Here is a 12930-nt window from a genome sequence, read left to right as displayed (position 1 = left end):
CTCCCTCATGATGCTGGGCAGTGGCAGCCACAGCTTGTCAGTCCTGTGATCTGGAAGGTAAACAATTGATACACTTACAACCATTCTGTTTCTCACTGTCGGAGCTATTCAACACTATTACAAAACAGGTTTTGTGTGAGATGCTTTCACTCAACTGTAGGTAATTGTTCTGAGCACATTGAAAGTGGATTAGGCTAGGGGTGCCTGGGTGGCTCAGGTCATGATCCCAAAATCAAGCCCCACATCCTTCCCCTCTCTACCTGCCCCTCCCCACAACTTGTGCTTTCTCTCTCAAATAAAATCTTAAAAAAAAAAAAAAAAAGTGGATTAGGTTATCATGTCTGGTGGATTAGGCATATTAAATGCATTTTTGAAATATTCTTTTTTTAATATTTTATTTATTTATATGAGAGAGAGAGAGAGAGAGAGAGGCAGAGACACAGGCAGAGGGAGAAGCAGGCTCCATGCAGGGAGCCTGATGTGGGACTCGATCCCAAAGGCAGGCACTAAACCGCTGAGCCACCTGGGCTGCCCTTGAAATATTCTTAACTTATGATGGTTTATTGGGATATAACCACATTGTAAGTCAAGTAAGATCTATATATATATATTTCACCCCCATTTAAAAATTACACACACACACACACACACACACACACAAACAATATTATACCCCTCCAACAAAGTCAAGTCACAGAACAGGTTTTCTTAGCAGCACTACTGACATCTTGAGCGTGGTGGTCCTTTGTTGTCGGATGTTTAGCAGCATCCCTGGCCTGGACTTGATGCCAGTAGCACCTCCTCAGTCGCAACAATCAAAGTATCTCCAGAAATTGCCCAATGTCCCCTGGGGAGAGGCTAGGGTCATTTTTGACGGTGGACCCCTGAACTACACCAATTTGGCTGACCCACTGAATACTGTCTGAAGCTCAACTTTTTTTGGTCCCTCAGTGTCACCCACAATTTTTCCAATAATAAGAGAATTTTAATGGTTTCTCCATATACCACACGGATAGTTATTTTTCAAATAAAGTGACCTTTTAAATGCAGTTTCCTGCATTCTGCCCACAATAAAAGGACACAAAGTTCTGGAGGAGTCATTTCAACATGAAGTTTCCTTCCCCATGTTTTGAATGAGCTCAACTATCACTGGTCTTGCCTAGAATTGTAGTATAATCATATAAAACAAGTGTTTGACAATGGTTTAACAAAATTCTTTAATAAAATTTATAAAAATGAATATTTAAGAATTTTCGCAGCTTAAATTGTTTTCCTTTTCCAGACCTAAAGAAAATACAAAATTATCCGTACCCACACACATATACACTCAAAACTACATTAACATTCTCTATACAGGACTAAATTAGAGTTTAAATTGCTGAAAAATCAAGACAATTCCAAGAAGTGATTGCAGGGATGATTTTTTTTTTCTTTGAAAAACAGCTGACAGACAGTAAAGCAATTTAAGATAAAATTATTTCCCATGGTTGTCAAAAGTTCCTTGAAGTTCACATTTCAGTTTAAAAAAAATCCAAGTCAAAGCTCTCCCCACCCTCCCTTTGCCAAAACCCTTTAGGGTCATATTTTCTTCCTGCTCCTAAGGGGGGAAAAAGAATTTCCTAATATTGTCAGTTTTCTATGCACACTTAGAATTGGGGCACCTGAGTCCAGATCAGGCTGCATTTTCGGTAGACATTAACAAAAGCAGGCACCTGGGGATTCTTGGCCTCAGGTACAAACTGTGACCTAAGGATCGCGATAGGACACACTTGTCGGGATTCTTCCATTCTTCAGAATTTTCAGGACTAGAGGTAGAGCCACCTCAGTTATCCTCAGCATCAGTTTGCTAAAACGCCAGGCTCAATGACCCATCCCGCCTGCCACCTCCAAGTCCATTTTTCATGTTGCCCTTGGCTTTGACAAACCGCCTTCAATCTTTGGCTGCAGCACTGCAGGCACTACGCTAAACGTCAGAATAGATCACTCTTCTGTTTGAGTGATAAGTGAACATTAGAAGTTGAGTGGCACCTGAAAATTCACCACCTTTTCTGGTCAATGCTCCTTGTTCAGAACCAAAGTAGCCCAATAATGACGTCCACATGACAAACACACTTAATGCAGAACAAGTCAATGGATGGATATGAATTTCAATTTATGTACTTAGGAAATAAAAAAGGAGAACCACTAAAGTCCTTACGAGTCCATAATACCCAGTCACACTACCATCAAACTAAGACCAAGTCTCTTATCCTGAAAGGGCCCAATAATTTCTGCAGCAGAGAACTCCTGTCTGAGGCAATGTAAGTTCAGAAGGAGTTAAGAGTGGTTATTAGAACACGGGACACCAGTGCAGTGATAGGAGAAAAAAGAACACAAATTAAAAATAATTACACATACACACACACACACAAACACAATAGGGTAGTTTAGCCCTACCTTCCTTTAAAAAAATGAGACAAGTCAATAAGGCAATCTGCAAATTGCTAGCAGAACCTTCTGGAGGCTTTAGCTATTCTTTTGAAATATAAACATGTGGGGGGTCTTTTGGACAGCATCACCATTTAAAGAATGATGAAAGAAAGAAAAAAAAGCTTCAAAGAATAGGTCAAAATCGTTCTAACAAACACACAGATTAGATCTATAAAGTAGAAATCCTAACTATCCTAACTATATATCACTGTGCATTTTCTCTTCTCCAGAAATTCCTCTCAGATGAAGGGAGCTGAAAACAGTCACCTCCGCATTTTCTACCACATGGTATAAGGACTCATCTTCATTTGTCTCAAGTCCCCTAGTCGTCCTCGCCACCTCCATACATGTCCGCCAGCTTCTTGAAGCGATTGCCCCATTCATTCAGGTAGTCATAGTCCTGGTCTTGGTCTGACTCTGAGGAGTTCAAGGAGCTCAGACTAGCAGCTTCAGAACCGCTTCCTTCATAGTCAAACACGAGCAGAGAGTCATAAGGAGGAGCAGTAGGGTCAGTGTCCGCTGCCTTCAGGTTCTAAAGAAGAAAGAAGATAGTAGGATCCTTTAATGAAAGGAATCACACACCTGTCAGGCAAGATGCCTTCTCTAGGTGCCTCAAGCAGCAGCATGTAATGCACAATAACGCAACAACCATCCTAGAGAACACAGGGAGCAATCCGCACCAATAAGGTAAATTTATACAAACTGGCAAGGAGGATAAACAATATGTTGTTTGATGAAAAGAAAACATTATGGGTAAATACGCAGAATGTTTCCCCTAAACTAATGATAAATTATATGTAGGCAGGAGAGAAACAAGCCAGTCGGGATTGACAGAGGCTGAAAACAATGAGGATAGTCATACTGGTCCATACAGCATCGCCACCTGGAAAGGTCTGGAAAGATGAATGCCAAACTGTTAATGGTTAACTCTAGAGAATAGAGTTGGAGGCAGTAAGGAAGGATTGCATTTTTTTTCTTTATGTACATTTTACAAATTTATTATATATTTATTCATAATAAAATTATTATAACATTATTTTGTAAGTAATGTAATGACATTAATATTATAAGTTAAAAAAAAAAAAAAGCTACTATCAGATGTGACGATACACAAATGAATGTGAATGGAGGAAAGGACCTGAATTCAGATTTACCTAAGAGGGAGGTTTTTTGTTTTGTTTTGTTTTTTTAAAAGATTTTATTTATGTATTCATGAGAGACAGAGAGAGAGAGGGAGGCAGAGACACAGACAGAAGGAGAAGCAGGCTCCACGCAGGGAGTCCGATGTGGGACTTGATCCCGAGACTCCAGGACCACACCCTGGGCTGAAGGCAGGCGCTAAACTGCTGAGCCACCCAAGGATCCCCTAAGAGGAAGTTCTTTTTTTTAAATCTATCTATCTATCTATCTATCTATCTATCTATCTATCTATCTATCTATCTATCTATTTATGATAGTCACACACACACACACACACACACACACACACACACACACACACACAGAGGCAGAGACACAGGCAGAGGGAGAAGCAGGCTCCATGCACTGGGAGCCCAACGTGGGACTCGATCCCGGGTCTCCAGGATCGCGCCCTGGGCCAAAGGCAGGCGCCAAACCGCTGCGCCACCCAGGGATCCCCTAAGAGGAAGGTTTTAACTGGACCTTTCTAATCCCAGCTTTCTAGAAGATCCAGTGGCTAAAATCAATGTGGCCTGGTCACTTCCAACACTGGTGTGCTTTGTGTAGTCCCTGGTGACAACTACCATAGGAAACTAAAGCAAAACCAGCCTCTACCATGAAGACTCACTGAGAGCCACTGGACCATCCAGACAAGGCCTAAAAATCATTCAGTAACTGTGCAAGTGATCAGGGAACATTGTTTAAGGAAATAGATCCTGCTGGACTATTATCTTACTTGGTTCTTTGCTCATCTTGACCCCTAATTTGTCCTCATCTTACCCTAAGCTAATTAACTTAATGCCTTATTTCTCATTCTCCCTTGTAGATAAGGACAATCTTGTGACAGTTCTGGCCAGTAACATATGGGATGAATTCCCTACTTGCATTAACACTTTGCTAGAACAAAGATTCTTCTTCTTCTTCTTCTTCTTTTTTTTTAGAACAAAGATTCTTTGGCCTCTGCTCCGCCCTTCCTACTCCTTCTTGACTAGAATACAGACCCAAAGCCTGAAAGTGTAGCAGGCATCTTGTGATTATGTGGCAACAAGCATGGGAACAAGGATTCATGGGGTTAATCTACTCCTATCTGTTTAAAAGCTTTGAGAGTTTATAGCTGAATGTATTTCTGACATCTACAAATTGATGCCATTTTCCTGGCCCTTAGGTAGACCTGTGATACACACTTACTATCACTTCCCAACCAGCAGTGGGATGCAGGGGCAAGAAGACTCATTAGTGAAAACAAATTGGATCTACTTTGAATCTCTTTAGTTTCATTTCTAGTTCTACTAAATCCTTACAAGCAATTCTTGGTTTTGCCATATGGATACTGCAAATTCACTAGGAACAATTTGAAGTGCTTTTAGTTCTGAAATTCTGATGAGACTCAAACAAAAAATAGCATTCAGGGATCAGGCAAGGAGAAAACACGGTAAAGCAAAGAATCTAAACACTTTCTCCTCACTTTCAATACAACTGCTCCTATCTATCTATCTATCTATCTATCTATCTATCTATCTATCTATCATTGGGATGCTCCTGACTTTAGAGATGAGTTGCACCATAGCTTTTGACTTTGCTAACTTACTTCATCAATAAAGTTTCCAATTTCATCAGGATTGGCAGGGCGGGGCCGATACTGGGGCACACTCAGGAGGGTTGGGGCCACATCATTGCGAGTCACTTCAGGCCGAGCATCCAGGCCCCTGTGCAACTGGCTCAAGTCAAAGTCCTTTGGAGAAAAAGATAAAAATAGAGCAAAGAGTTAAAAAACAAAACAAAACAAAACAAAACAAAACAACAACAACAACAACAAAAAAAAGTCCAGGGCTATATTTGGATATATCAGATCATGTCCTGTCAACTGAATGATAGTTATAAGCATGTGCCAACATAATCGGAAATGAGAGCTTTCAACCTGAGAGTTTTCAAAATATCACTAGAATAAAATACAGCATAAAAAGATTCTGAGGAATAACTCTGGGTGTGGATGTAGACTGTGTACCTTATTGGATAAATCCCAGTCAATCTACAGATTCTTGTGAGCCTAGCTGCCATAGACTGAATGTCTGTGTCCCTCAAAAAATTCACACGTTGAAGCCTAACCCCCAATGTGGTGCTATTTGGAGGTGCGACTTCTGGGAGGTCATGAAGTCAGGATGGTATACGGAGCCCTTGGGAATAGGATTGGTGCCCTGATAAAAGACACCCTAGAGCTCCCCTTCTGCCTTGTTGAAGTACACGTGACATTATGGCTGCCTGCGAACCAGGAAGCAGCCCCCCTCCCCGAAAACACCAAATCTTCAGAACTGAGAAAAATTTCTGTGGTTTTTAAGCAACCTGTCTGTGGTATCCTATATAGCAGCCCACATAGACTAAGGCACCAGCTGAGATCAGCAGTTAACCCCGATGGACACTGCTCTGTACCCTAATATGCTGCATACACCAGGCACTGAAATTCTAATCAGCAACTGTTCTTCCAGACGAGTTCAGCAAACACACTCATGCATGGCCGGAGCCAAAAGTAGAACTCTGAGATGGGGCCTGAAGTTCCCTTTCTAAACACTTTCAAAAATTCTTCAAAAGGCTTCTGGCTGGCTCAGTCAATAGAGCAACCAACTCTTGATCTTGGAGTCACAAGTTTAAGCCCCATGTTGGGCTCAGAGATTATTTAAAAAAATTGAAAACTCCAGGCTAAGGCAAGACCATCTATAAAGGGCTAAAGATTTAACATCCACAAAAAGTGGGGAAAAAACGTTTGGCATACCTAAAAGCTCAAGGGAAACAAAATATTACAACAGAGTAGTTGCTTTATGTTAAAGATAATTTGAAGTTTGTGTCCTGAGGACATCGATGAGGAGGCTAAGCTCTGGAATCAGACACCTGGTTCTACTGCTTCCTACCTGTGTGACTGGCTAAGTTGCTTAACTGCCCTTTGCCTCTGTTCGTTCATCTGGGCGCCGAACAGAACATGCTATTTCAAATGTCTACCTTCTTCTAATCATCGCTTCTTCCAAATAAAGAGATGGCAATTTAGCTTTTTATCACTGTTTAGAAAACATACCTGATCCTCCTCTCCACCTCCTTCTTCATCATAGTAATAAACATTGTCCCGGGTGTCATCTTCTGGGGGAAGTAAGGGCTCTTTGACCACCCTTCTCCTCCGAACAAATAGCAGAAGCAGCAGAATCAGGACTGGTGTGGTGAAGAGAGAATAAGGAGAGCCACAGGTCAAGAAGGCCATAAAATGCAGCTATCACAGAGCAGCACTGCCTTGCCCACCAGGCAGAGGGCTGTCAGACAACCCACATGGTGATGCTCACATAACTTGAAGTTAATATATGCAGTGTAACACAGCAGCCAATTAAATGGGAATTCAAGTGTAGTCTTTAACTGGACTTAAACCAAACAGTCATTTCCCAGAACCTGAGCTAAAATGCTCTAGGGCAGAAGAAATGGTAGGGGGAAAGGCCCTGAGGCAGGAGCATAATTGGCATGATTAAGAAGAGGGGAGATGAGCATGGCCTAGCAGGGTTAGTGAGGGGGAAAGTGAAAAGGAGTTCAGAGGGGTGGCAGGAATGTGGTAACTATTGGGAGGACTTTGGCTTTGATTCTGAATTGGAACCACTGAAGGTCTGTGAGGAGGGTTGGGTCAGCCTAAATGTGATTGACAGATACGTAATTATTTTTAATCAGTTCCAAGAAGTGTGACAGAGATCATATGATAGCTTGTATATTCCTTATTTTCTCTTAAGACAAAAATCATGTAAGCAAGCTCTAAAATCTGGTTTCCAAAGTTTTCATGTGACCTTGGGATATTTCGAGGATACATGTGATTAATAACTAATTGTTAAAATTTTTTAAAGCTATTTCTTATGAATGAAAAATGTATTAAACTTCAGTGTGTTTTCTTTATAGGCGTTTGTGCCCCCCAAGTATCTCTATAGGATACACTACTGAAGTAGTATTGCATTGAAACAAGACTTGGAGAAAAAATTTCTTAGAAGTACCCAACCTCCTGGGATGCCTGGGTGACTCAGTGGTTGGGCATCTGCCTTTGGCTTGAGTTGTGATCCAGGGATCCCAGGCTCCCTACAGAGCCTGCTTCTCCCTCTGCCTGTGTCTCTGCCTCTGTGTGTCTCTCATGAATAAATAAATAAAATCTTAAAAAACAAAACAAAAACAAAATCCCAAGCTGGTCCCACTGTTCCCTCTAAGAACTTTCTTCTATTCCAGCCATGTTGGCCTCCTCTTTGCCCTCCACAGTCCAATCAAGCCTTCTCTGTGTCTTCATCAACCATAGGAACCAGCTTGTACATGGGCTCAGGTGAGGATAGTGCTGCAAGGCCTTGCTGTTCCAAGTTGGCCCAACGACCAGCAACATCTGCACCCCCTGGGCGCTGGTTACAAATGTGGAATCTGAGGCCCCCACCCCAGACCTCCCAGATCACCGGATCTGAATTCTCATGCAGGTAAAAGGAAAAAAAAAAAAAAAGAACCCTAATGCAGGTGATTTGTAGGTATTTGAGCATGAGAAGAACTGCTGTGAGGGACTGAAAGAACAAAACAGAAGGACTGGGCTCCTGCTAAAATTTAATGGAGTAAGGCTGCCTTCCAGTCTTGGCCAACTTATCTCTGAACTGTTCAGTAAGGGATAAAGATCCCCTATTTTAGAAGCCAAAGGCTGCAACACTTGCCAAGCATACATACTTAGTAGAGCGAGGATTCCTCCGAGAATGCCCAAGATGGCAGGAACCTGCAAGCCTGCTTCGGCGTAAGGCGCCGTCCTCTTGCAGCTGTTGACGACACCTTCGCAGTCGCACACAAACACATCTAGGGTGGTCACCTGGTCCTTGTTCTGGTTATCTGTGAGCTTGAGATTTATTTTGTAGTCACCCAACTCTAAAGTTTTCTTTGGCTTCAAAATTAGAGATTCACGAGCTGGAGGAACCAACAAAAATAAATGATGGGACAAGGGGAGAAAAAAAAATCTCATTCTAGAATAAATACTGGGGTAAAGAAAAAGGAACTGTTTGGGCTGCAGATTACTGGGCAGTATGTTGCAAGTCAGATACCAGAAAGGAAAGGGACATTTGGTGGAATGCCTGGAAAGCAGAAGGGGCAAATAAACAAACATCAAACAAAAGCGGTGACATCTGGGAGCTGAGAAGGGAATTTCAGAAGGGGACGGTGTTGGAAGCAGGGAAAGCATGGGGTCAACGTTTCTGAAGTAAGACTCCAATTCCCACCTGGGTCATTGTACTCGATGGTCCAGTTGACACTTGCGCCGTGTGTTAGTTCTGCTGTGAAGGGAGATGTGTTGGGGGGAAGATCTGGATCAATGATGTTGATGACATGAGGCTGTGGGTTTTTCTGGCAGAAGTCCATATTTCGAGGTTCTGGAATGGGGCCATTGTCATTCACATCAGAGAGGACCAGTAGAAGAGTTCCCGTTCCAGTAGCAACTGGAGAACCTAAGGAAAAAAAAAAGGAAATACCATAGCTCAGAAACATTCATTCATGAAGCTCTACTGCCTCCCTCAGACCAAATCCCAATCTTGGCTTGGCTCTTCAGGGCTCCATCACCAGAAGCCCTCCCCATCCCAGGTCATCTTCACTTTAGATTGGGCTGCTCTCTGGCACCACTTTAATTATTATTCAAATTATTCTCATACCAAGGACATCCTCATCCCTCTTCTACACATACCTTTATGCATCTATTAAACTTTAACCATTCTAAGAATTCCTCATTGCCCCCCTACCAGTTCTCCCTTTTCAGAACTTCTTTGGCTTTAAGGTCATTATCAAAGGGTTGAGCTGTTTTCTTTTTTTTTTTTTTAAGATTTTATTTATTTATTCATCAGAGACAGAGACAGAGACAGAGAAAGAAACAAGGCAGAGGGAGAAGCAGGCTCCATGCAGGGAGCCCAATGTGGGACTCAATCCCAGGACTCCAGGATCACGCCCTGGGCCGAAGGCAGGCACTAAACTGCCGAGCCACCCAGGGATCCCCTAAAATCTTTTTTAAAAATTTAAAAATAAATATATTTATTTATGACAATTCGACACCACCATACCTTAGTCATTATTATCAGGTCAGGGGTCAGCAAACTAATACTTTCAGAGCAATTTAGGAACACAGCTGTGCTCATTCCCCTTTTACAGATTGTCTGGCTGCCTTTTTTTTTTTTTTTTTTAATGTTATCTATTTAAGAGAGAGAGAGAAAGAGCAAGGGAGAGTATGAGAGGGAAGGAAAGAGAAAAGCAGGCTCCCCAGCAGCAGGAAGCCCGACACAAGGCTCTATCCCAGAACCCCGAGAACATGACCTGAGCTGAAAGCAATTAACCAATTGAGCCACCCAGGCACCCCTCTATGGCTGCTGCTCGGGTGCAAAGGCAATCAAGACCACATGGGTCTACAAAACTAAAATACTCCCTTGGCCCTTCCTTTACAGAAAGTAAAGGCACCAACCTATGTTCAAGTGACATCTCCTCCACTTATTTCCAGGCCAAGCTGGAGCGTTCCCATGCAGCCAGAGACAGCCACCCGGTGTGGCTGAAGCCAGGGGCTAGCTTTCCCTTCAGGCAAAAGCATTCTGTGACTGAGACCCCATCATGGCCTTATTTGCCTTGCTCTCTGCTTTTAACCTGCTTTCAAATTACAGCTGCAGGAGCACGCTTCAGATTCTAACCGACAGGCCAGACTTATCCAAGGACATTCACAATGTGATGGAGGCTGCATCATTCAACAGCCACCTGTCCAGCTCCATCATGGCCTTACCTGCCCTGCTGTGTTTTCAGATCGTCAAGCCTGGAGTTACTACCTCCAGAAGTTGGGGAGTTGGTAAGAGAAAGAGAATCTATCACAATCCTAGGAAGAGAGCAGGTTTGAACAGTTCCCACATGGTTTCTAAATATCTAGCTGAGGGATATACTTGCACATAAAGGCAAGGACAGGGACATTTACTTATAAAACTCATGGAAATAATGAACAAGTGGAAACCACCCCAGTGCTCTTTAAGATGTGAATGAGTCATTGATGCTACATCCAAGATAATATTTTCAGATTTATAAGGTGTCAAAGTAGATCTGTCTTAAAGACATATTGTAGGGGGATCCCTGGGTGGCTCAGCGGTTTAGCGCCTGCCTTTGGCCCAGGGCGTGATCCTGGAGTCCCGGGATGGAGTCCCACGTCGGGCTCCCGGCATGGAGCCTGCTTCTCCCTCCTCCTGTCTCTCTCTCTCTATCATGAATAAATAAATCTTATTTTTTATTTTTTTAAATTTTTTTTTATTTATTTATGATAGGCACACAGTGAGAGAGAGAGGCAGAGACACAGGCAGAGGGAGAAGCAGGCTCCATGCACCGGGAGCCCGACGTGGGATTCGATCCCGGGTCTCCAGGATCGCGCCCTGGGCCAAAGGCAGGCGCTAAACCACTGCGCCACCCAGGGATCCCAATAAATAAATCTTAAAAAAAAAAAAAAAAGACATATTGTAAATAATAAGAATACCAAATAAATTAAATTTTAATGGTTTTTGTAATAAAAACAAAACCAGGCTATAAAGGAGATAGTGGCTTCATAATACTATATTTCTATATGCATATAAATGTAATCAAATACATGGAAACAGTCTGGAAGGAGCCACGATTCACTCCTAATGATAAAGATAAAAATGATGGTAGTCCTTGTAGAGCATACACTGTGTAGCAGGCACTCTTCTAGGGCACATTTATATAAATGAACTCATTAAAAATCCAGATGGGGGGCGCCCAGGTGGCTCAGTCGGTTAAGCATCTGCCTTGGGCTCAGGTCATGATTCCAGGGTCCTGGGGTTGAGCCCCACATCAGGCTCCCTGCTCAGTGGGAAGTCTGCTTCTCCCTCCTCCACCACCCCTTCACCCTGCTCGTGCACTCTCTCTCAAATAAGTAAATAAATAAAATTTTAAAAATTTTTATTTATTCATGAGAGACACAGACAGAAACAGGCAGAGGGAGAAGCTGATTCCATGTAGGGAGCCCAACACGGAACTCGATCCTGGGACTCCAGGATCACGCCCTGGGCCGAAGGCAGGTGCTCAACCACTAAGCCACCCAGGCGTCCCAATAGAATCTTTTAAGAAAAATTCAGATGGGGTATTATCATTTTGTCAGAACAAGGAAGTGAGGGACCTAAGCTTTCATCCTAGGATCCAGATCCAGGCAGTCTGGCTCCTGTGGGGAAGGAGTGGGTTCAGGTATAAAGATGGAATGGTAAAAAGAACCTCTGCTCCACCTATTTGTACTTTTGAAAATCATATACTTTTGTTTCATAAAACAAGAAAAAGAATGAATTCTTGCCTCTAAAAGAAGGGTGGGGGCAAGAAAGCAAACTAGCCAGGAGAGTGAGGCAGCAAAGGCCAAATGCTAAGGGCACCCTTACCGTTGTCAATGGCTATAATGAGGGCTTCATACGTGCTATTCTTCACGTGCTCAAAATCCTCTCTGTCCAGCTCAGCCCGAGTGAAAATGGCACCAGATTCTGGATTAACCTCCAGCCAACCGGCAGCATCCCTCCAAATCCGATACCTGAAAAGGCACAAGCTCTGGCTTAGAACAGTAAACAGCATGTAGGTGAAGAACGCTAAGGTTCCTTTTTGTTGAACTATTCCATGTACAGGAAAGCATGACCATCCATGTCCCCTTCACCTGGATTTACCCACTGTTGAATTCATCATTTGAGAATAAATGGCAGACATTATGTTCTTTTATTCATAAATACTTCAGTGTATTATCCCCTAAGAACAGAGGCATTTATATATATAACACCATCTGATTTAATTTCAGGAAATTTAACTTTGATATAATACTATTATTTAATATATGGCACATAATTAAATTGTCAATTTCCCCAAAACTGTCCTCCAGAACATCCCTGCCCATATCCAGGATCCATTCATGCGTGACATTTAAACATCATGTTTCCCTAACATGGAATTATTCCTTAGCCTTTCTTTTCTTTCTCAACACTTTTTGGAAAAACAAAAGGCAGGGACAACACAACATGACATGATGTGCCACTTGATGTGATTGTACAGTTTGTTAAGTGCCCAACTTTTGGTTTCAGCTCAGGTCATGAGATCAAGCCTCACATCAGGCTCTGTACTCAGCACACATTTGGCTTGAGTCTCTCAGTTTCTCTCTCTCTCTCTCTCTCTCTCTCTCTCTCTCTCTCTCCCTTCCCTCCCTCTCTGCTCCTTCCTGCAGCTCTTTCTCTCTAAAATAAATAAATCTTGAAAAAA

At 42.6% G+C, this 12930-nt stretch overlaps 1 protein-coding gene across 1 annotated transcript in view; it reads right to left on the bottom strand.

Annotated features, from left to right (window-relative positions):
• Positions 1-1192: 1192 nt before the first annotated feature.
• CDH1 (cadherin 1) overlaps positions 1193-12930 on the bottom strand; it is a 77463-nt gene continuing 65725 nt past the window's right edge. Inside the window, exons 11-16 of the mRNA XM_072816416.1 lie at positions 12072-12217; positions 8898-9122; positions 8359-8589; positions 6713-6843; positions 5237-5380; positions 1193-3001 (exon numbers count right to left, since the gene is read on the bottom strand). Of these exons, the coding sequence (XP_072672517.1) occupies positions 2792-3001; positions 5237-5380; positions 6713-6843; positions 8359-8589; positions 8898-9122; positions 12072-12217 (1087 nt within the window). The 3' untranslated portion in view covers positions 1193-2791. The remainder of the gene's footprint in view (positions 3002-5236; positions 5381-6712; positions 6844-8358; positions 8590-8897; positions 9123-12071; positions 12218-12930) is intronic.

Source organism: Canis lupus, chromosome 3 (assembly GCF_048164855.1).
Source record: "Canis lupus baileyi chromosome 3, mCanLup2.hap1, whole genome shotgun sequence".
Classification (NCBI taxonomy): domain Eukaryota; kingdom Metazoa; phylum Chordata; class Mammalia; order Carnivora; family Canidae; genus Canis; species Canis lupus.
The sequence above is the reverse complement of the archived record's forward strand: the minus strand, read 5'-3'. Positions and strand labels throughout refer to the sequence as shown.